The sequence below is a fragment of the Esox lucius genome, chromosome 17 (assembly GCF_011004845.1).
Source record: "Esox lucius isolate fEsoLuc1 chromosome 17, fEsoLuc1.pri, whole genome shotgun sequence".
Taxonomy (NCBI): domain Eukaryota; kingdom Metazoa; phylum Chordata; class Actinopteri; order Esociformes; family Esocidae; genus Esox; species Esox lucius.
Window position 1 is genome coordinate 30,818,508 of NC_047585.1, and position 25,279 is coordinate 30,843,786.

Sequence of the window (25,279 nt, forward strand, 5' to 3'; positions counted from 1 at the left end):
TGAGCACTTCAGTACTACTCTTTATACTGCCAATTTGTACCTGTGGAACACACGGCTATACGCTGGATTTTATGCACCTGTGGGCAATGGGTGTGGCTGAAACACCTGAACTCAATAACTAGGGGTGTCCACATACTTTTGGACAAATAGTGTAAGCTGGGCAAAATACTGTCTTTTTAGGGAGACTGGTGTGCCTTGATGAAAAACACTAACTAGCGATTATATGAATGATATTATTGCTCCCTCGATTTTCTATTGTAAATTCAAGTAAAAAAAGACAAGGTTGGCCATTCTATGGAAATACATTTTAATCAACATGAAGGTATTTAAACATTGCATACAAGCCCACAATTTAGAGGTGACAAGTCAATTTAGGTGTTCTTAACTATAATTTATGAAAATAAATGTGTTAATTAATATGAAATCAAACAGTACTCTGTAAGGAACAGTTCAATAGAGTGCATGATTTTCCCTTTATGAAACGATAGAATGTCATCAATCAGCACACTCGTTGTTTCAACACAATGTTGTTTTTACAGAAGAAAAAGTAAAACAAATTACAGATCAAGTATTTAATTGAACCTTTCATTTGACAATATAAAACAACCAAAGGAGAAAGAGCGTGACGCCTGTGGTAGTGCATCATAGTAGAACTAGATTAAAGTGCTTGTGATGAAACCATATAAAAGGATATCATAATCATCTTGGAAAAAACAACAACCATAACACAGCATCTTAGTCATTTAGCTCCTGGCATACCTGAGAACTGCATTTATTGGCTGAGGTTTTCATATCTTTTCATTTATTTATCTGAAATCAGAATTTAGAGTAATAAGACTTGACTGATTGTGGCTAAAGACCCATGATTGGTCCAGCTATCCCCCTCCAATCAGATTTCTAGTATTTTCTATAGATATCTTAATAAGCACATTGTTGAGGCACCCATGCAGTTTAGTCTTGATATATCGGCTTTGAATATATGACCCCTCCTACCATCTATTATCTACCATGTGTTCCCAGTAATAGGAGTCAACCCAGAGTTAAGTAAACCAACCTGATGGATCCTGCCGTTCCATAAAGAGGAACACTACGCTGGGTTTGTTTGGCGTGAGCGCTATTGCATGTGGACCTGGCCTCGTACACTGTCATCCTCTGAGTGTGTTTGTTGGGGCCACTTCTCTCTCGGGTCATGTCCCTGGCCTCCATCCTCTCAGCCGCTTAGGGGGTGCAGGTCTACCCTGACCTTTTCCCCGCTGCTCATCATGCCGATGGTGGGGTAGAACCCCCCGGCCGGTACTGACACCTCCCTGCGGCCCACCACCTTTCCGTTCCTCGTGAAGAACACCTAACACACCAGAAGGGGGTGACAGTGAGCTAACATTCAGACCGGGGTGGTGGTTTAATGAATGAAGTCAGGATACGGACAAAATGGGCCGTGTCCCCTTTAAATTCAATTCCCACTGTTGTATAACCCTTTCGTCCATTTGGAAACATGAATTACAAAGCGGTTACTAAACCCCTCTTTGCCCTCCGTGGAGATTATGCTCTCGCCGATGTTTTTAAAAGGTATGTTGTTGTAGGTCTTACCATGACCTTCCTTCCCTCCTGGTCCCTCTCAAGTTCTTCCCCATCCTCCTCATCGTCGTCGTTTGCGTAGAGGTCGTTCTGGACACGCCGCTGCTTTGGCTGCACCTCCATGTCCCCGTCATCACTGTCATCTGAGGGAGCCACGCCACTGCAGTCAGACAGGCCTTCCTTTATCCCCCAAGAACGTCGTTTCAACGTTGTCTGCATTACAATCGGATAGCGTAAGCCTCACGTGCAACTCACCTCCACTGTCCAGGACGTAGTCCCGTGGGAACATGATGCCACAGCCCATCGCATCCCCCTCAACACAGCGAGGGCCAAAGGCATCCCCCACTCCACTGCCGTGAAAAAGCTTCCCATCGTCTGAAAGAAGGGGCGGGTGTGTCTAAACGAAAATAATGTGTGTGTGTGTGTGTGTGTGTGTGTGTGTGTGGGTGTGTATGAGCGAGCGAGCGTGTGTGTGAGTTTGAGTCATCGTTCTGTATTTCGGTTTCATGCAAATTCAGTCAGTTCGGTTGCCTGAAGACTTAAACAGTGAATTTCGTTCCATTGCTATTGGTACACACAAATAGGTTTGTTTCTGCTGACATCACTGCGAGAGGCATTGGACAAAACCAGTCAACAGCAAAGGGATTACCTGCAGATCATCAGAACCTATGACCGTTACTAAATGTAGCAGGCGTAAAAGACTGAGTTTGCACTGAGTTTGTCATTCACAAAGGTTCTGGCCCAACCCTTGTCTCTGGGACCAATCAGAATGGTTAAATGTTTGCATTTGATTATTTGTCAGGGAGGAAATCAAATCCAGAGGCTAATCTTAAAGAAAAAACTAAAGTGGACATGGCTCTTGACCGGAGCAACACAGATAGGCAGCCAGGCAATCAGTTTAGGATAAACAGCGTGTTCCCATTTCAATTCATCTACATGAACCGGATTGAAAAGGAAGTGAGCCCAACCCAGAAGTTCTGAATGAGTGTGATTCCGAATGTCGTGTGCTTTGTCCTCATCTCAACCTCCCTTGCCAATGGTAGAGTTCACGGGCAGAATGTGAAAGGAAAGAGCTGCGTTCTCATCCTTAGGGTGGATGTTCGGAAGACGGAGAGGGCGTTTCCCGGTGGAAACAATGACAGGGAGCCGAAGAAACAAAGAGATCCCTGGGTGGGGTTTCACTGTTCAGGATTATCAGAGGGGAAACACTGATCGAGTTAAGCCAACATGCTGATGGGTACAACTCCTCTCAGCATCTCTGGCTGAGCCCAAAAGAGTGCACACCTTTCTGACCCGGGTCAAGTTTTATTTATTCAGCCTGTCTCAACTTTAATGTAGTTGCCTGGTTACAACCCCCCCCCCCCCCCACACACACACAGGCATCTCAGAATACCCTACGGGGAGAATGAGGGTTGAGCAGATCAGTGGTAAGATTGTTAGGAGAAAGCAAAGGACATTAACATGATCTTGTAAATACCTTGTAGACATTTTGTTTCTGCCATGTGTTCATGGTGCAGTTTATGTTTACTATGTAGTATGCTCATATTTTCCAACCTGCCACATCTGAAGAGCTTTCTGGAAAAATTAAGTAATTCAATTAAATTCAATGTTTGAGTTGAGGAAAGATCTGGTCTCTTCTGTTCCTCCTATACTATGTGAAGCAGGCCTTTCATACAGACCCAGGACACATACTATTTACACTGAGGCTGACTCTTGCCTAATTATAAAACCAAGTACTACAAACTGTGGACTGAATCTTGACATATCATTATGACGTCAATGGGTTACAGGAAAGGTTTTGTATATAACTGAGGAGTCAGATTCAGACCAACAATGAAAAGTACAGTGTCTTAAGAGTGTATTTCACTACTTCTGATTTCCTCTATTATTGCATATTTGTCACACGGAATGGTGTCAGATCTTCATACAAAATGTAATAAGACAAAGAGAACAGAGTAAACACAAAATTCTGTTCTTAAATGATCGTTGAATTTTTTTGAAGGGAAAGTTATCCAACACCGACTGGCTCTGTGATTTCCCCCTTAGTTACTCAATAAATCCATTAACCAAATTCAATTGATCAGTGGATTCAATTAGAGCAGACACACCCAGGCTTGATTACTGCCCTACCAAAATTCCTCTAAGGGCGCAGCGTCGATTCACCAAGTGCAACACCTAAAAAACTGCAGGCCTCTCTAGCCTCTCAAAGTCCTGACCTGAACCCCATCGAGATGCTGTGGACTTTAAACGAGAAGTTCATGCTAGAAAACCCTCCAATGTCTCTGAATTACAGCAATTCTGCTAAGAAGAGCGGGACAAAATTCTTCCACAGCAATTTGAAACAATGATCTCCAAATATAGGAAGTGTTTCGTTGCTGTTGTTGCTCCTAAAGGGGGTGCAAGCAGTTAGGTTCAGGGGGGAAATCACTTTTCACAAAGGTCCAGTTGGTGTTGGACAACTGTTCTCCTTAAATAAACACAATTACCATCCCAACACAGAATTTTTTGTTTACTATCATGCTGAAACACATGCATACAGACAGGTGGACACATGACTCTCACCTGCATGATAGGCTATGGAGCCTCTGCTCCAGCCAGGGTGTCTGTTTTTGGGATAATCCTGTGAAATGAAGCGCAAAATCATTGGTGTCTCATTCGACTCATACTAGGCGTGTGCATGTCTTAATGACACCTTCTTGATACATAGTAAACTGTGTGTGTGTGTGTGTGTGCGTGTTTCTGGGGATCTGCGTGTGTGTATGTTATTTATTCACTGATTCAGTTTCCTGCCAATGCTCAGCCCCCAGGTGATCCAGCAGAATCCCCGACAGAGGCCCAGTGTTGTTCCTGATAAGATCTGAGGGTGAGTCACACTTAATAGGGCTCAGTCTTCCCCAGAACCGGTACCCTGCCCATCAGCCCATACAATAGAAGTCCTCATGCTGATAAGATCATGTCTTTTATTGGAAGTCCATTTGGATAACAGTTGAAACATGTCACTCTCTTCTAGTTCTTCCCTCATCCCCTTCTGCCTCTATCTTCCCAATACATTCGGAAACATGAGGGTCATTTAAAGGATCTGGATATGAAGCCATAAAACACTACGATGAGTCACTGTTACTATGAAGACACCATTTGTTATATGCTTTGCCCGCAGCAACCTCTATCCATTGATGAAATAGCTTTTGTCAAAACACTCAGATGCTAATCTCTAACCACAGTGGGTAACATCACCTGGGGATGGCATCACCTGAGCTAACAGCGCTAGCTAGCTTCTATGCTGGTATTGTTCACTGTAACACAGTAACAAAGACATTACTATGGAGCCACCAGGTCACGACTAACACTAACCGTTATTGAGAAGAGTGAGAAGACAGGTGCCTTTGTGCCAAAGGTATGGGCTTTACTGGTAGAGATGTGGAAAGATACCAGAGACCCAGGGGAGAAAACAGTGGATAAAGAGGGTTTTTACAATATAATGACTTCATTTAGATAAAGAGACTTGATGCCAGATTTGGAGATAATTTTTTTTCATATTGTAAACAGATGAAAATGGCCGCTGTCACACTCCACTTTCTGTGAGGAGGCAACACTCGCCATGGCTTCTGAAGTGTGAAGAGGATGCCTCGTTCAGTGTGTGCTGGAGTGGTGACGTAGGAGGTCTGGTTCTCTACATCCCTCCAGCTTGTTCAACAGCTCGAAAACATCTCACACTGACACCAAAACCATCACACAATCACCAGCAACAGCACATGGTCAACAGAGAGCACCATGTTAGTTACCAGATAAACAACACTGTGTGAGTTCATATGCCTTCCAGGTCAGTGGTCTGGGCAAAGCACCGCTCCACATGTGTTTTGCCTTGCAGCGCAGCGGGAGTAACTTGATGCTAGAGTGAATCAAAAATCATACCATGTGTGTTAATATTATTTAAATAAAATTCTGCTTATGGCAATTGATAGAGTATAAATAAGCTTGAAGAGCGCATAAGATGAACCGGTCAGGCAGGGTTAACAGAGGGATAAACTCATAGAAATTGAAATATTAGAGAGTGAGAATAGGATCAAGGCATGAGGAAAAACCTGAGGACAAAAAGGAAAGTGGGAGTGGAGGTGGTGGTGGGGAATGGAGGTGGTGGTGGGTTGTGGGAGGAGGGGAGTGGAGGTGGAGAGTGGAGGTGGTGGTGGGTTGTGGGGGGAGGGGAGGGGAGTGGAGTGGAGGTGGAAAGTAGAGGTGGTGGTGGGTTGTGGGTTGTGGGTGGTGGTGGGGAGTGGAGGTGGAGGTGGGGAATTGAGGCGGGGGTGGGTTGTGGGGTTGGGGAGTGGAGGTGGAGGTGGCCATCCCAAACCTCAGGAATGGCAAACTGATGGATTTATGATGCACCGCAGGAACCACAGAGTGCTACAGAAAAAGATTCCTGGAAAACAAATCTGTGAAATTCCAAAGCTCTATGAGCCTGCCCTCGTCCAGGCTTTAGGGCCAAGCAGAACACACAGACTGATCTGAGAGCATTTACACTAAGATACTTTGATTTATATAAACGACACGCAAATGTGCGCCAGAGAAAAAATATATGTAGTGTAAAGGGATGAAAATCTTAATTATCACACACTACCTTCCCAAGATAACGGGGAACACTTCAGTGACCGTGCTGAGATCTAAACCCAAGTCTCTATTTCTACTATCACAAGCAACAGCACTTCCCCAACACCCAATGTACGTCTTAGAGCCTATTTAAGACTTCAACAACTGTCTTTGTTGTGACAGTTTCCCCTGTTTACAATATGAAATCTCCGATAAAAACCTGGCTAGAAGTTTCTTTTTTCTAGAAAGTGTGAAAACGCTCTTGTAGGGACTGCGATTTTCTGGGTACAACACATCCTTCCAAAACTGGTGGAACCACAGTGGTGATTATATTAGAAGACAGCAAAACCTATGACATTTCAAACTCATTAATCGGAAAATATTACCCAGTATATTTCTAAGGGGAAGCAGATAGTCTTGTGGTTAATAAATATGACCAGAAACAGAAAGGCTGTTAAATCAAATCACAAGGTGAGATTTATCATTGCATTAATCCATTCATAGATATCCTCACATTTCTCCACTGAGTCTGTCATTTTGGAGTTTTTCCTTGTTTTAGTGTTAATATGGAATTGTGCTTGAGCAATTTACTGTCCTTTGTTGCCAACTTTTGTTGCCTTCTTGAACTGTGACTTACACAAAATTGTCCATGATGTTGCAAGAAAGGGAGATATAAATGCAGTCCAAATGTTTCAGAACAATCCTGTGTCTTGGGGCTTATTTTCATCTTATCTGATCAATTAACAGATATAACTGAAGTAAGAGCTGTTTTGTTCACATTAAATAGTATTTGCTGTTTCCAAATTAACAAGTTATCTTTAACCTTTATCAAGAATGTGGTATGTATAAATATGAATATTTATATATATTTATCATAGTATGGCAACTCCACTGCAATTCCCCATGACCCCACTTTGAGTGAAAATTACAAGATCAGCATCGGCTGTGCTTCAGAAGACATACAAACTCCATTGGGAGTTTCTTAGATGAATCAGGGTGTTAAACCGTTTGTACACTACCTTCGTTTTATCCAGATGACCAAGATTTAATTAGTCATCAGGCCAATTGCTGTAGAACAAATATGCTCATAACGAAATTATTTTTAAATGTGGATATCGGCATTATCTACAATAACATAATCTTAATCTTTCTAACATGCATACACCTGCAGCATAGTTTGCCCGTTCAAGGAAAAAAGTGGTTCTAATCTTGCTAGGTGGTGAACTGGCCCAATACATCATATTTCCAACACTCCACTTGAGTTACTGTTGCTATCATGTTAGCATGGTGGTTAAAATGTAAATGGCACAGCCTATGTTTTCTATGGAAAGCCAAATGAGGGATTAAAATGAGACAATATTTATTCTGTCGTTCACGTTTCCCCTCTCCTTCATCAATCACTTCTAATAGGGTGGAAATATTGAGATGTTAAGTCATGGGGGAGCGGACAGTCATGCCTGGGCTTTCCACTGACTGGTTAAATAAACCTATTTTTGTGCGTCCGTTTTAGACACATGTTTGGCACCGATTGGACATAATGACAACAGTGATAAGACCAAACAATGAAGACAATGATTCTCCTTTCTCATCGCTATTATCGTTATTTTCATCACCTTCAAATTCGATGACAAGGAAGTGGCCTGAAATGATGGAGCTGTTGGTTCAAATCCAACTTATCCAAGCCCTTCTAACAAACCATTGTCCCCTTCAGCCTCCCTGATGCCAACCCTTAGTCCAGTGTGTGACACGTCAGAAAACACCCTACTAAGATGTGGATGAGGATACATACCCTGCGAGCCAGTCCTAGGGCAATGTAACACTTCTCCCCTGCGTCCGTGATCTCCAGTTCGTAGTAGTGACAGCGGGTGCTGAGGGGTCGACGGGCCTGGGCCAAACCCACATCCACAATGCTCTTCCCTTTACCCACATACTCCAGCAACTGTCACACAGCACAAAGCAAACATCTTAACATCAACGGCTAAGTCAGTTAAAACGTTCCACCAGTAGATTTGAGTTCATTGGCAGACGCTGTCCAGAGTGACTCGCGGTTTGTTCATTCATCTTAAGACAATTCGTTAGGACGACACCTGCCCTGCTCGTTACCCATACGACATGAGGAAAATAGAAAATGTTGCATGGGGAAAAAGATGAACGATGAAGTGCCAGTAAATTATGAATGGAAGGGTAAAAGAAGAGCTCTGATCTAACGCATTTCAAGAATCTGTTCCTTTTCAACTTTTTGGGGAAATTAAAGAAAAAGGTGCAGTGGTCTCTTAATATAACACTTTTCACCTGGTCACAATGTGAAAAGTATAGCTTTGGTAGGCCTAACTGAAAGCCCAATATGTGAGATGGGCTGTTTGAAAAAAATGTCATGTGAGAGAGCTCCTGGCCCACCAGGCTGGATCAGAATCTGTCAAAATGACAGGAACACACCAACACATACATCACTACTGTAATTATCCATGGAAGGCAGTGTTTTCTAGTCGGATAGAATTGTCAAATGAAAAGGTTGACCAGCAAACAAGTGGCGGGTAATTGGAATGTCCATAATGAACCATAACAGCTGACAAAGCCCTGACAAAACAGAGAGGACTAAACGGGCCAAAGGCCGGTACTATTCTCAACTATCTCTTGGATAGTGAAAAACAATCCTTTTTCTGAGGTCATACTGAGTGCCTGGTCACATAAACACAACTTCATGAGGTAGCCTATATGATCCATGACCTCATCTCCTCATCTCCTCTCCAATTGACCTGGGTCAGTAATGAACTGACCGGACCCTCCAGTCATTCTCTATGTCTGCCAGAGGAACATGGGTCCCACCTCAAACACTTCACATCAACAGGGGATCATTTGACAGAAACAGCTGGGGCATTTGTGCTTCTTTAGTGCATGGAAGGGACAACTGTACATGTATGGTGTGTGCATGTTTGTGTCAGAACACAAGGGCATTACGCCAAGAATGGTGGTTAAACTTAATAAACCTAAAGAGATTGCAGGGAGGTTATGTGGTAAATAAGACTAAAAATTTGAATTCTAGGACTAGTCTCAATCGCATTCCAGAAAAGGTTGGAAAGCCCGGTAAATAGATATTTATGTTTATTATGTTTTCATCTCTCTATTATTGTCCATAATTGTGGTCAATGTAGTGGTTAATTGTCAGTAGCAGAGACTATGGAAACTGTAACCTAAACCTAAAGACTATATAGCCTTAGTGGTGGATTGGCAGGATGATCATTTTTATACTTTAAAGTTGCCTTGTTGCATAACAATAAACCAATTTTGGATTTAACTTTCAGACCACATGAGGGCAACATGGGTAGTGAACTGAGAGTGAGCAATCAAGCCAAAGAGCAATATATTTGTAGGTGTTGAGATACTCAACCAGGGTAAGGATGTTTTGGTGGCACGCAGGTTGCCGTGGGCTTTGATTCTGTTTTTTAGTATCAAGAAGTAGACAGAGGTCAGCGAAGGCATGTTTGATGTTCTTAAAGCTATGTTGAAGGGTGGACAGCACAGTGTTCAGGGTGAGTTATTCAGTGAAGCTTTCACATTTTAGGACTCCGTTGATCCTGATTTTGCATCAAGAATGTGAACACAACCCACCTGTATTTATTGGCACTGCTGATCATCTGAACAGGCAAAATATTGATGTGGCCCATAAAGGTGATGTACTCTTACAATCTTCACCTGGCACAGCCAGAAGAGGACTGACCACTACTCTAAATCCTGCTCCTCTCTAAGTTCAAACCCTGATAAATTACTTTGTGACAACAACACATGTAAAACTATCTGTAAAATTACTTTGTGACAACTGCTGATGTAAAACAGGCTTCATAAAATATATTTGATTGATTGAACAGCTTTATTATCTGTTAGGGATGAGGTCTGTCTAATTCAAATGAACTAGTTAGTCAACCAATGGACTGAGCCAATGTTCTTGATCTGTGTTAAGAGAAATTGGCCTTGTCTTAATATCTGATGTGTATGTTCTTTCTATTTTGTAAATAGATTTTTGTCAATCTCTTTTTAGACCCTTATATTTTCTTTTTTTTTATTTCTCCCTCTTCCGCCTCCTGCGCCGAACAGCACTGCATTTAAAGTGTTGTACTGAACACAAAACAGACAATGAATGACACAGGAACAAGGAATAATTACAGTGTGCTTTTTCTTCTATATAAACACAAACAATGAATAAGAAAAAAAGCTAATGTTTTGTTGGTTGTTAAACTACTGATTGTGGCATAATTTCTGTTTAATTATTTTCTTTCTCCATTTCACTATCGTCCAACACACATGCCTCTTTGAAGGCTAAGTAGAGCTCTTAGGTGCAGTCTAATGGCACCCTCCTGATTCTGAGTAATAGGACAGGTGTGTGTTCACTGATTTACAGTATCTGGCACTCCCTGTGGCAGTCAGCAGGATCTGGCGCGCGTGATGACTGACGCCTAAATCTCTCTTTGATCCTCATGATGGGTGTGTGCGTGTGTTGAAGCAGAGGGATGTTAAAGCAAGGCAAAATAAAGGGCTTATTTTGTTTACCGCTCTTTGCCACAGCAACAGGTGCAGTGAGAAGTCGGCATTTATGAATCAGTGTGATTTTGACTGCAGTGGCGGGGCTGACTGTGATAATATATTGACGTCAAAACAGACTTGCCTAACATTTAAGTGACATTTTCAATAGTTATTCAGTGCACATTGTGAATCAAATGATCATGTTAACGCCATTCAATGAATTATACATAATGTGTTTTTGATGACTTGGCACAGCAGTCCAGATTATACCAGAAACATTAATGGAAACATAAAACTGCTTTCCAGTCCCTTTTAAGGTTAGAGTTAGGCCTATGATTAACAACATGGATGAAAATAGGTTTCAAATAAAATGTTAAGAGTGGTAACATGCCAGGTCAATGACTTCCTGGCAATAGAAGTTATTGACAATGATCGAAAATAGATCAAAAACTTCACTACACACACACAGACACACACACAGACACACACACAGACACACACACAGACACACACACAGACACACACACAGACACACACACAGACACACACAGTTGTTTGAAAATGGTTGTAATGCTTTCAGAATAATCATTTTCTCTACTATATTTTTTTTAAGGGGAAATATCAGGACAGGACATACTGAAGATCAGATGCCAGATATGTTCCTGGTTTTGGATTTAGCGTACCCAATAATGTATTGGCCGCTGTCTCCACAGTTGGGTAGTGGGTGAGGGGATGCGGCTGGAATTGTCCCCTGCCAGTGTTCATGTGGAGCAGAGACAGGGGTTTAAAACAGCAGCTGGGTACAGTGGTTTGTGTTGAGATGAAGAGGTATGGGGTATCTGGGGAAACAGGTTATAATTAGAAGTAAGGAGGTATTCAGGTTTGACTTGCCTGCCCCTGGGTCATTCAGCTGCACTCTTCAAGTTCCCACAACTACCTTTCAAGTTCAACGCAGGACTCCCCAGTCCTTAGTGAGTCAGACATCAGCCTTAAGGGGTCCACACGGTCAATGTAGTTGGAGCCTACGGAGCGTAGCGCAGTTACAACTAGTCAGGGTGTTCTGTCACAAATGATGCATCCTTGCATAATTGTTTGTGTTTTAATACAAGGAAATGCAGGATTTTTCAAAAATGCATCGTGTGATCCCTTTGTTGCGGTGGAGGGTGCATGCATCACGGTCCCTCTAGAAGTTGCAACGATAAACCTACCTCGTGTGTTTCCGGCCAGAATAATATACTTTTGACTCACAAGTATCAATGACATTTAACAAACTCCAGGCTTCAAGAGAATAGAGGCTTTTCTCCAAACCGCTTCTTGGCATGGAGGTGACATCAAATTATTCAACCAATTACTGCAATTAACCAACTGTGATGCTTGGATTTTCTTCCCGCTTGAACCGTCCTCCTCACTGTGTGTGGGGCAAACATGTTCCTCTTCCAAGCTCCATTTGATTTGAATTTTGAAGATGGGTATTTTTTAGGAGGCCATTTTCTACAACCAAAAAAGGCTTGGGACTGTTACAGAATTATTATTTTTTTACCAAGGAATTTTTGCCTAAATGACTGACAAACTCTGTATTTATTTTACGGTATTTGGCAATTTGCTGAGAATTTAGATAAGGGAATATCAGCTCTTTTCCAAAACATCTATATTTTCTTGTTAGACTGAGACTCCAAGATAATCAGTTGGGGGTTTGGGCCTTTGAGAACCTCCACGACCGCAGGGAAGATGTCAAAGATTACAAATCAGAAGCTGTGCAGGTTAGGGCAGAGGACAAAGCAGTTAAGGGGTGAGCACTTAGGAAGCGTCACACTTAGCAGTCAGGAAATATGCTATGGAATTTAGTCTTGGCGTATTGTACTCCATTAGTTGCTGTTTTGCCATAATATTCTAATCAGAAGATTCTAAAGATCTAAGCAACTTTCCCTGTGGTATGATTGTTGGTGCCAGACGTGGTGATTCCACTATCTCAGAAAAGCTGACCTGAAAGGATAACCCCTGGAAACTTGAAGCGGAAGGGACAAAAGTAGACCCCAGCGGGTTCCACTCCTGACAGCTAAGAACAGAAAGATGACAATAGATTGGGCACATGATTACCAAAACTGGAGGCAAAAGGTGGGCTTACGCAATATTAGATGGGTGTGCCTAATAGAGCAGCCACTGAGTTTACATCACAGGCAGACAGAGACAGCCACTGAGTTTACATCACAGGCAGACAGAGACAGCCACTGAGTTCACATCACAGGCAGACAGAGACAGCCACTGAGTTTATATCACAGGCAGACAGAGGCACACACTGAGTTTATATCACAGGCAGACAGAGGCACACACTGAGTTTATATCACAGGCAGACAGAGCCACACACTGCGACAGACAGACAAGGGGGAGATACAGCGTTGCTGAAAGAGATAGCTAGCTTAACAAGTCCTGACACTGGTTTGTATGAGACATGGAAAAGTACCCCCAGCCAAGCCAAAATCCTGTCACCTTGCTACCACTCCCTTGTTATATCAACAGTGTCCAACTACAACAGAAATTCACACCATAAATCATTGTCTGGTTTAAAGTATTTCTGACACTGTCATGCCTCCACATACATACCCTCCAACACACTCAAGTACTGTACAGTAGGCTGGCTACATTCTCCAACTAATAGTGAACATACAATGTGTATTTCATGGCCTGCAATTCCCACCCCCATTTGTTTGACTCTCAGTCACACTGTATGCCATCGAACTATGGAAAAACAACAAACCCCTATTTTTCATCCAAGTCTAATCTTCCAATCTTTTCTCGGATGTGAGTAGTTATAAATAGCTTGTGTAGACGGAGGATGGCTTTCATGGCCCTGCTTTTTCCAGACACTGCGGAACGACAGTGAATGTCCCGTTGAGTTACGGTTCTCCACCCCAGCATGCGATGCTCCACTGGCTCTCAACTATTGTGGTAAAATAATCGTGTTCAAAACGCTACCTTACCATAATTATTAATTTTTAAACTCTTTAAACCTGAAAATTATTTTAAGAAATTCTCATCTCAAAGGGTGTCAATGTGTGCGCAGAAGCTTTTCTTGGAGCCGTCTTACCCAAACAAAGATCTTAATAGACCCTATACTCTGAAAGTTCAGTTGCTCTCCCTTAACTACCATAGCAAAATCAGACTTAACCACATTAAAACAACATCTTTAGCAGCTTTGGGTGAAGCAAAGATGGAGGCATTTCCTCTAATCCACATCTAACCAAGCCGTCACGCTTCTTATCACCTTGCTCGCTCGACCAGGAAGTACTGTACATTTCTGATGATACATACACACTGGAGGAGACACTGTGCCTACAACAAATACTGTTGAGATTGCAGAAGCTCAACATGCCACAAGGGGTTGCTAAAGCGCGACGAGCCAAGCCAACCCCTCCAACACCCACCCCACATAGCCAGGGAGGCACCGAGCAAACTGCTCACAGACACCATTGGAACGGCACGAGCAGGATTCAAACTCCTGCCCTCCAAGCCACTGCCCTGCCGCAAGGCTGTGGAAAAGAATGGATGAGGTGAACGATTTCTTCAAATGACTACTTACTAAAGGTATATGCTGATAAATAAATTGTGAACGTTTTGTAACCTAACCTTTTCTCTATCAGTGTCAAAGAAACGTCTTGAAATTTCATTTCCGGGAACAACTGGTGTGCGACCAATTATAGGAAGGAAAAATGTACATCAAATTGATCAATGAGTGGAGGAAGGTGGAAGCACCTCAGGCTGAGCAATCACTTTCAGGTTGTCGTGCTTCATCACACAGTCGTTTGCTAATCGCCACAGAATGACATGTAGAAAGCCAGCAAAGTAACAGAGAAAATATAAAAGTGTGTAATGTCACAATTAAGAAATTATACAATATGTCTCCAAAAATATGATGTTGTGCTTTGTGTTCTTGTAATTTGTGCAAATGTTGGGTTTTTTAACAAGCTAGCAAACTGACTTCCATACATACTGCGGAATTCTCCATAATGTACCACTGCCTTAAACAACGTACTGGTGAAGTAACCAATGGTCGTTAACAAGATCCCAGTGAAGTTTTCATACAATGCATACTTCTGTCATGCTATTGGACCAAAGACAATAAATTATATGAGGAAGTCATCCCAATGAAATTAGGAAATGATGTGGTCTTCTACTGAAATCTTTAACCATCAACTACAACTTCCAGCCCTGCTGTTGCCAGGCAACTAAAATGAACAACAACCACAATAAATACCATTAACTTATTAGTGTCAACGATAAGAAAACAGTGAGTGAATGATTAGGTCACGCCTTCACAACCTATGACGTGTTCCTTCATTCTGAATGAATGATTCAGTCAACACATCCAAGTTCCCTCTGAAACAGTAAGCATTCGAGACCTCCCACCTCAGCTCTGAACCTTAGTATGACTGTGGTAATCTACCGGAGTGTTAACATAATCGCAGGTGTAGTTACAGTACAATGCCTGTTTCACAGAACCAGAGGGGCCGGACAGACTAGGCACAGCTGCCTCCAGCAAGTATGCCACTGCCAAACGCCACCAGGCAGGTCTCCACTCAGCAGTTACCAACCCACACAATAACACTGAAACCCACTTGGAGACAGATAGAAACACGTCCCATGCCCTCTCAAGAAACACACGCTCCCCTCTCTCTCTCTCTCTCTCTCACTCCCCTCCCCTTTCCTCATTCGTACCACGGAATCATGAATAATCATATCAGTATGTCTATGGTCTATCACTCACACATGTTTATCAATGTGTCTGTATGATGTAGCCAAGACATCAGGCGCGGCGAGGTCCTTACTGTGCCTGTGACCCTGACGTCATGGAGACGCCGCCACTCATCCTCATGGCTGTCCACCAACATCAGTCCATCCTCTCCTTCCATCCTCCACTCAGCTTGCAGGTCCAGCTGCACCTCCTCCCCCAAGGAGTGCATCCCTACGGCTGGGTAGAGTGCTTCTGGAGACCCTGGGACCACCACTGAGCCTACCTAGACAAAAACATAACCTTGTTAATAAGGTAACTTTTCTACAGGGGCCCCAACATTCGAAGACGTTCTTTGACAGAATGTGATTACATGAATTGCCATGCATACAAAGCAAGGGCACATTACTTTGACTTCTAGACAATATAGAAGGTAGCAGCTCAGGTTCTGAATCACGGCATATCCGTGTGTTGTTACAGATCGGTACAACATTTGGCAAATCATATATTTTATCAAGGTCCCACGCCCCCCACCACAAAACACTGGTGCTCTAAATTGGGAACGTCTCCCCTAGGTTGGGAACCGGTTATAAAAAACTGATTCTGGCCGGTGCAGGTTTGGACTAGTGCTGTGTGAAAGAAGAAAAGTCAGTGCGTGCTACATTCAGCATGCGCCTGTATGACTCGCACCCCTGGTCCCTCCCTCCTCCCAGTAGGCAGAAGGCGGAGGCTGGTGACACGGCCTATTTGTGCTGTCTGGGGCGCATCAGCTGCTATCTAATTACTTATTAACTGGTTAATTTATGTGCTGCTTACTTTCTGATTTAAGAGTCATGTTAACAAAATCTGTCATTTGTTAAGACTGAAGAAGCATTCCCTTGTTGGTAAATGTGCCCCCTGTCCATGTGACAAGGGTAGGACCTGCATAGATGGATGGTAAGGACATAAAACTAAATACAGATTGTACATCCTACAGCATATAGTACCCATAACTGGGCTTGTCATGCCAAATATTGCCCCCCTGCCAAAATTGTCCCCTCTTTGCCACAATGGGATTCAAAACACATACTGGATTCTTGCACTGTCGCTTTCTTTTAAGTGGGCTTAAAAGAAAGGGACAACACAGCATACTGTCTTTGTGAGAAGAAGATTTTAGACGGAGTGTGTGTGGAGTGGAGTACGGGGGAATGCAGCGAGGAGCAGAATATGCATCATTTCTCTCGAGGGCAGATCTGGTTTGAAGCATTCTGAGGTGGCTGCTATTGGTCCATCTCCACTTTCTCTCCATATGAGAGAACATATGCTTTTCACCTAGATAATTTCACAAAGTTAACCTCCTCGTCTTTATTTGATTGACTTCTTTTACAGACTTGAAAGTAATAGTAAAAGTCTTTCTGTAGTGACGTGTTCAACACAGAACGACGCGAAAAGATCTGAATCAGTAAAACACTTCAATGTCTTAGCACTAGTTGACACAGTGGAAACACAAATAATAAACACAACTTAGTCTCCCCAACGCATTCAAGCAGCCTTTAGCAGCAGTCTAATCCGGCTAAAGAAATGAAAAGAGTAATGCGTGGGTATGCATGTCGGGCCACAGATAGGCCTCTGAACTCTGGTTGTGCCATGCTTACATATTGCACTTAACTTTAGATTGTGTTCTCAACAGGGATAATGCATTATATATTATTCTTGAACTGATGTTGCGTCTTGCGCCAAATAAACTAAAAACGGATTTTCAGTAACTGCTGACACTCGATTTTTGAGCTGGAATGAAATTACAACGATCGGTGACCCTCAAACCGCAATAAGTACCGTACAGTGGGTTTGGCGTACCGTTACACTCCTACTCATCTATCCAAGCCCATCCACCGTTCGTCACAAGAGGCTCTTCACAATGGGGCGAGCCATTTCCCCGCCCTCAGGCAAGCAAAATCACTATAGGGCTTGGCTGCATTACACAGCTCATTACACCAAATCCAAAACTTTTTTAGTTCATTCAAAAGACACTCATCAAAGATGTCATCATTGCACATATTTCTAAACGTTCATGATAGAACATTCTCTATAGTATGTTCTTCATTGTTCTATTTAGTTGCTGCGCACCAAGTTAGAAAGAACATTCTCCTCTGCTCTATCACTTTTGTTTATTAGATATTTTTATTTTTATTTATATATTTACACACAAACTCTTGACTTGAGCATTTTAATTATCATGTTCTTTTTTCTTTAAAAAGCTCCTGATTTGGGGTTTATCATGAGTATTTTCATACCAATTCCAAGGCTGATCAAAACATTTTTGAATATCTGAAATTAATTAATTGACCTGTAAATAGAAACACATGAATTTTGTATATATTACCACAGCAAAATCCAGAGGACAATTCACAAAGGATGTTTTTTTTTTCAAACATTCAAATACTAAAGCAATATAACAACAAGCATAACAAATTACTTTACCCTGGAAGTACTAAGCACAGTAATTACCAATCAATATAATTTAAAAGTATCAACCAAAATATTTCATATTTAAACATGCCATTATGTTTATCTGTAAATATCAGGATACTAAGTATCCTCCTACATGTGATGCTGATGGCATTATCTGATGGCATTATCTGATGGGATTATCTGATGGGATTATCTGATGGTGGATTCTGAACAAGAACGTTCAGGCCAATCAAAACTCAAACTCAAACTCAAGCATATTTAAAGACCTGGATCTGGGGGGCACAAAAAAACAACACTGACCTACAGCAAGAGCTTAATTTTATGAAGTGCGTCTAAACATTTGAATTAGAACAATGAACTTAGCTTACTTCTTTTCCATTCTTGGTGAAAAAGACAGTTGTTTGCCCTTGGTCAAAAGAATCAACGAAGATCCCGCAGCCAATACGATCGCCGCGATTACATTTGGGCCCAAACTGCTGTCCAACCGTGTTCCCGTTGTATAGTCTATGGAATGTCACAGAGGTGAGATGTTAGGGCGCTGGCTGGACAACAGACGACAGTCATGTAGGTCCTGCATAGCTCATAGTTCACCTTAGGCACACTTTCATAAAGAGGTGCTGTGGAACCTTCATAACCTTCATAATTTCATAACAAATAGAAATACTCTTTGTATTGTATATTCCCTTCTAGACCATGCAAAAGGACGCTCGAATGTTGAGGTATAGTATATTCAAAAACTTAGTAAGAAAAACAAGTTTAGAGTGCTGAGGAACATCACGGAGCGTTCTTTAAGTAGCTAAAAATGGGTCGACACGTACTTGCCATCGTCCGCGTGGTAAGCCACTGAGTGAGGGAGCCACCCAGGCTGATGGTCCAGTTTGTAGTGTTGAGGCACCAGGCCCACAGCAATCATCCCCCTCACCCCAGTGTCAACAATGGTCACCTGAAAACACCGCACACCAACACGCTCAAAAAAAAAAAAAACACACAAAACGAAAACACAAAGACGTTGCTCTGGGGAGAGAAAACAAAAAAGCCCTCATGCATGTTCACCTGTGGGGGTGGCAGTCATACAGCGGTTCACCAGCTCCTGTGACTGCACTTTCCTAATGACAGTGATAATTAGAACATCATCCCAGGGTGGGGCTAAGAGGGGAAGGAGTGCCATCGGAACACTTGCAGACCCAGAGCGCTTAAATGGGGAAGTTCTGTCCCATGACCTCACCAAGCCGCGCTCTGGAGTGTGGGGAAATATGCAGCAGTCTGTGTCTGCGGTGCCATTGTATCAGAGCGCCCTGCTCCTCAGTCAGGTTGATGTGGGCTGTGTTCCAAAATGGCAACGACATGATGAGCGGCACACTATAACGCTGTAAGGACTGATTGGGCCGACCTAGAGTGTCTGACTGAAGGGTGTGCCTGCTGTAACTTTCATGGAAGGAAAACCATATCCCACTTTTCAGGAACGGACACACCTTAAAAATGAATCCAGTACACCCTTGTTTATGGAAACAGAGGACTGAAGTCATGTCATTATTTTTCCTCTCTTGCTTTTCTTTCTTTTTACTCATACACCGAAATATTGACATGTTCTCAAGAACATCACTGCCTGACCACCAACTGTATTAATCAATCATAAAAACTGCAAGTAAAACATTTTCTATTAAAGCTTTTTGTTTTTGAGGCTTGGACCATTTTGCAATGGCAAGAGGTCCTTCCCAACAGCCAGTTATTGGAGATCGACAGTTGTTCCCTTAGTCAATCTCCATCACACCTGTTAGCTGCTCTGTTGAATTATCTTCACATCCCAAACGGCATCCTTTTTCCTTTAAAGAAACACACATTTTGACCAGAGCCTGGATACTCTCAGACTCAAAAATAGGTCTTAAGTGCAGAGAATATAGAACTTTAACTACTGTTCTTATGAGTAAAAATGAAATCCACGCACTTTAGATCCACCTAGTTGACAGATATTCAGAAGAGCTCATGAGCTGTTCTAGGCAGTTAGCTGCAGTTGTCTTGACAACACGGATGTCGGAGGTTCTTGCACCATAGACAGGACAGGCAGTTTACTTTGAAAGCAAAAATAATGCTCCCCATCCTGTCTGGCAGAACTTGATAGGTATCAACGAGGAAGAATTGGGGAAACTACCCCGATCCAATTGCAAAGCTGATGGAGGCATGCCCAAGAAGACTTGATCCCTGCCAAATAACTTAATAAAGGGTTTGAATACATACAGTTGTGGTCAAAGGTTTGCATACCCTTGGAAAATTGGTACTATATGTACCATTGTAAAGAAAACATGAGTGAGCAGGCAAAACACATGTATTATATTTCTTATGGGATTCACATTGAACTGTAGGTCATAAGAATGAGAACAAAAACAAAACATTCGTCTTGGCAAAATGCCTCCAGGCCATGCAAAGCCTTTGGTCGTCTTGGATGAACCGCACGTTTGAGATGTCCCCAGAGTGGCTCGATGATATTAAGGTCAGGACACCATGACGGCCACCCCAGAACCTTCACCTTTTTCTGCTGTAACCACTGGAAGGTCAACTTGAGCTTATGCTTAGGGTCATTGTCGTGCTGGAAAGTCCAAGAGCATCCCATGCATATCTTTTTGTGGAGAAAAATGCAAATTGTCCGCCAGTATTTTCTGATAACATGCTGCATTCCTCTGGCAATCAATTTTCACAGATTCCCTGTGCCTTTAAAGTTCACACACATCCAAAACATCAGTGAGCCACCACCATGCTTCACAGTGGGGATGGTATTCTGTTCACAATAGGCCTTGTTGACCCCTCTCCAAACATAGCGCTTATGGTTGTGACCATAAAGCTCTATTTTGTTCTCGTCACTCCAAATTACAGTGTGCCAGAAGCTGTGAGGCGTGTCAAGATGTTGTTGGGCATATTGTAACCAGGCTTTTTTGTGGCATTGGCACAGTAAAGGCTTCTTTTGGGCAACTTGACTATGCAGCTCTGTGGGTTTTACATTGTATCCCGAATAATTCTTCTCGCAGTTGTTGCTGAAATATTTTTAGGTTTACCTGACCTTGGCTTGGTATCACGAGATCCCAGAATTTTCCCCTTCTTCATAAGTGATTGAACAGTACTGACAGGCATTTGCAAGGCTTTGGATATCTTTTGATGTCCCTTTCCATCTTTATAAAGTTCCATCACCTTGTAACGCAGGTCTTTTGACAGTTCTTTTCTGCTCCCCATGGCTAAGTAACTCAATGACTATTTATACACCGACACTAATTGCAATTTAAAAAGCCACAGGTGTGGGAAATTCACCTTTAATTGCCATTTTCACCTGTGTGTGTCATCTTGTGTGTCTGTAACAAGGCCAAACATTCAAGGGTATGTAAACTTTTGATCAGGGCCATCTGGGTGATATCTGATATCATTATAATTTAAAAAGGAGCCAAAAACTATGTCATAATAAATGGCTTCATATGACCACTATCCTTAAATAAAAGACAGTTTCTTGCATGATCAGTCACATTTTCAAAATTGCTAAATATCTGCCTGAGTATGCAGAATTATGAGCATAACTGCATGTACATGAGATATTTCCAATAAACAATTTATTAATAATGTGTATTTAGTTTGTCATTATGGGGTACTGTGTGGAGATGGATGGCCAAAAACATGTGTAATTAATTATAAATTAAGTCTATTACACACACAAATTTGGACAAAGTGAAGGGATGTGAATATTTTCTGAAGGCACTGTAGATACCAGCAAGGCTTCTTCCAAAATCACTATATCTCCATACCCACTCACTGCTCTGGCAAAGAATACAAAGGAAGCCAACATCATACACCAGAAAAGACCTCTCCCTATCACACAATGTACAGCCAAGTCCTTTCCTGAACTTTCCCAAAACCTTGGATGATTTCTTTTTACAAGCTGTCTTTAAGATTATTCTGGAGGAGCTCCTATAAAGAATCTACGGGGGAATATCTGAGGAGTTATGTTACACATGACATTCTTTTGTACTGGAGAAACCATGTTTGATCCATTTGTTAGATAATTTGTTAAAAAAGAAAGAAGGTTCCAAAAATAACAGGGCTTGGGTTGGTCTGAAAAGTGTGTAAGCGAAATATAGCAGCTGTGCAGTTCTGAGATATTGTTCAAAACTTCTGCCGAACCTGACAGACCCAAAATGTCCCAGCTGTGCCTGTGTTTTAAAAATGCAGTCTGTGATTTTAGACCACTGGTTATAAAGTGGAGTGGCTGAGCCAAAAATGGTGCCCAAAATGTTTTATGTACAAAGAATAAAGTTCAGAGATTTAGAAGACTCCATTGCAATAACGACGTCTATTCACGGGGGTAGCGACATGCTTCCATGCAGAGATGCTGATGGCTGAGCTGCTGAACAGATGTATTGCACTGCACTTATTTTGGCAACACACTGATAAAAGCATGGTGACTGGCAAAGGGAATAAACTGGGAAGAAATAGTAAGATATAAACTGATTTGTGTGGGTGCTATTAGGGGTGTATTCCCCTGTGTGGAACGGACCTAAAGCTGCCAATTCTGCAGTGTGAGTTCTGTCAGACTAAAGCTGGACTCCATGGGTCATGTATTTATAATGATGTTCTTCTGTATACCAACCATACCTTGGTATACGGAAGAAATTCAACAAAATGTACTTTTAACAAGGCACACCACTTAATTGAAATGCATTCCAGGTGACTACCTAAAGAAGCTGGTTGAGAGAATGCCAAGAGTGTGCAAAGCAGTCTTCAAGGCGAAGAGTGGCTACTTTCAAGAATCTAAAATATAAATGTACACTCACCTAAAGGATTATTAGGAACACCTGTTCAATTTCTCATTAATGCAATTATCTAATCAACCAATTACATGGCAGTTGCTTAAATGCATTTAGGGGTGTGGTCCTGGTCAAGACAATCTCCTGAACTCCAAACTGAATGTCAGAATGGGAAAGAAAGGTGATTAAAGCAATTCTGAGAGTGGCATGGTTGTTGGTGCCAGACGGGCCGGTCTGAGTATTTCACAATCTGCTCAGTTACTGGGATTTTCACGCACAACCATTTCTAGGGTTTACAAAGAATGGTGTGAAAAGGGAAAAACATCCAGTATGCCGCAGTCCTGTGGGCGAAAATGCCTTGTTGATGCTAGAGGTCAGAGGAGAATGGGACGACTGATTCAAGCTGACAGAAGAGCAACTTTGACTGAAATAACCACTCGTTACAACCGAGGTATGCAGCAAAGCATTTGTGAAGCCACAACACGCACAACCTTGAGGCGGATAGGCTACAAAAGCAGAAGACCCCACCGGGTACCACTCATCTCCACTACAAATAGGAAAAAGAGGCTACAATTTGCACGAGCTCACCAAAATTGGACAGTTGAAGACTGGAAGAATGTTGCCTGGTCTGATGAGTCTCGATTTCTGTTGAGACATTCAGATGGTTGAGACAGAATTTGGCGTAAACAGAATGAGAACATGGATCCATCATGCCTTGTTACCACTGTGCAGGCTGGTGGTGGTGGTGTAATGGTGTGGGGGATGTTTTCTTGGCACACTTTAGGCCCCTTAGTGCCAATTGGGCATCGTTTAAATGCCATGGCCTACCTGAGCATTGTTTCTGACCATGTCCATCCCTTTATGACCACCATGTACCCATCCTCTGATGGCACCATGTCACAAAGCTCGAATCATTTCAAATTGGTTTCTTGAATTTGACAATGAGTTCACTGTACTGAAATGGCCCCCACGGTCACCCGATCTCAACCCAATAGAGCATCTTTGGGATGTGGTGGACCGGGAGCTTCGTGCCCTGGATGTGCATCCCACAAATCTCCATCAACTGCAAGATGCTATCCTGTCAATATGGGCCAACATTTCTAAAGAATGCTTTCAGCACCTTGTTGAATCAATGCCACATAGAATTAAGGCAGTTCTGAAGGCGAAAGGGCGTCCAACACAGTATTAGTATGGTGTTCCTAATAATCCTTTAGGTGAGTGTATTTTGATTTGCTTAACCCTGTTTTTGTTTACTAAATGATTCCGAAAGTGTTATTTCATAGTTTTGATGTCTTCACTATTTTTCAACAATGTGGAAAATAGTAAAAATAAAAAATATCCTTGAATGTGTAGGTGTCCAAAGTTTTGTCTGGTACTATACATATTAAGATGTTTTGTCCCAGGTGGGGACGTATTAACCCAGAAAACATTGCTACTCCAGTTTCTCTCCCTTATTCAGAATATTCAGTACCTTCAGAAAGTATTCAGACCCCTTCACTGTCTCCAAATTTCTTCATCAATCTACACAAAATACCCCACAATGAAAAAGTAAAAACACTTTTGAAATGTATGGAAATTGCAACTACATAAATGAAATATATCATGTACATAAGCATTCAAACTTCATTTTATATGTTGTCGAACCCCCCTTTGGCAGCAATCACAGCTTCAAGTCTTCCTGAGTATGCCTCTACCAGATTTGAAAACATGTGGTCTGGGCGTGTGTGATTTGGTTCGTTGTCGTGCTGCGTGATTAATCTTCGCACCAGTTTTAAGTTCTATGTACGCTTGATCATGTTTTCATCAAGGACCTCTACGTACTCTGCTCCATTCATCCTTCCCTCCAACATGACATCATCCCAGGCCCTGCCGCTGAACAACTTTCCGATACTAAGATGCTCCAACCACCATACTTCACTGTAGGGAAGGTATTAGCCAGATAATGAGCCCTGTATTCAAGCCTACCTCAAAGTAGTAGTTTCCTTTGGATAAGGGCCTTGGAGCAACATAGCAGCCAACTTCATCAGAGTTCCCTTGGTAACTGCAACAGAATATTAGAAATATGATTAGCTCAAAAGTATTGTAACATACAGAGTTTAACAAACTACTTCAGACATTCCAGGGGCAGTTGGAAGTGGTGCATGTACACTACATTGCAGTTTTATATGGCATGTACTGTAGGGCCACCGACAGCCTGTTCAAGTAGCCTCGGCTACATGCAAGCTATTAGTCTACAGCATGTCTGACAACGCCAGTCCATAATAGCGTCTGAGGCTACTATTAGCTAGCATAAAGAAAGAAAAAAACATTTATTAATAAACTTTCCAAATACAGATGTGCAATCATCACGCTGCATTGTAAGTTAGATGACACTGGGGCACCATTGACCCAAACTATACGATCATGGATATTTCCAGACCAGCATTAGAATATCACATTTAGGAAAGCCAATGCTTGCTCAGTGTAATTTTATGGTCTGAAATAAATAATTAGCCAATTTTTCTCCATTATTTTTTCCAGTTATTTACAGCAACAACATAGGAGAAAATAAAGTAAATAAAGTAAAAAACTATTAAAGACTTTAAATAACTTGGTTACAAACAATGTGAATTAGGGCTGACCTATCTTTTTAATCCAGGCCTAG

The 25,279-nt window shown here is 42.1% G+C and overlaps 1 protein-coding gene across 3 annotated transcripts in view; it reads right to left on the reverse strand.

Annotated features, from left to right (window-relative positions):
• Positions 1-435: 435 nt before the first annotated feature.
• Positions 436-25,279, reverse strand: part of LOC105016975 (SPRY domain-containing protein 3) — a 28,975-nt gene continuing 4,131 nt past the window's right edge. The window contains exons 3-11 of one of the 3 annotated variants that reach the window (XM_034287207.1): positions 24,601-24,676; positions 18,673-18,797; positions 18,223-18,358; positions 15,501-15,689; positions 7,949-8,098; positions 4,138-4,195; positions 1,831-1,950; positions 1,588-1,735; positions 436-1,345 (exon numbers count right to left, since the gene is read on the reverse strand). In XM_034287207.1, coding sequence (XP_034143098.1) covers positions 1,261-1,345; positions 1,588-1,735; positions 1,831-1,950; positions 4,138-4,195; positions 7,949-8,098; positions 15,501-15,689; positions 18,223-18,358; positions 18,673-18,797; positions 24,601-24,676 — 1,087 coding nt within the window. In that variant the 3' untranslated portion in view covers positions 436-1,260. The remainder of the gene's footprint in view (positions 1,346-1,587; positions 1,736-1,830; positions 1,951-4,137; positions 4,196-7,948; positions 8,099-15,500; positions 15,690-18,222; positions 18,359-18,672; positions 18,798-24,600; positions 24,677-25,279) is intronic. The other 2 variants (XM_010881198.3, XM_010881200.3) reach the window with 2 other exon arrangements.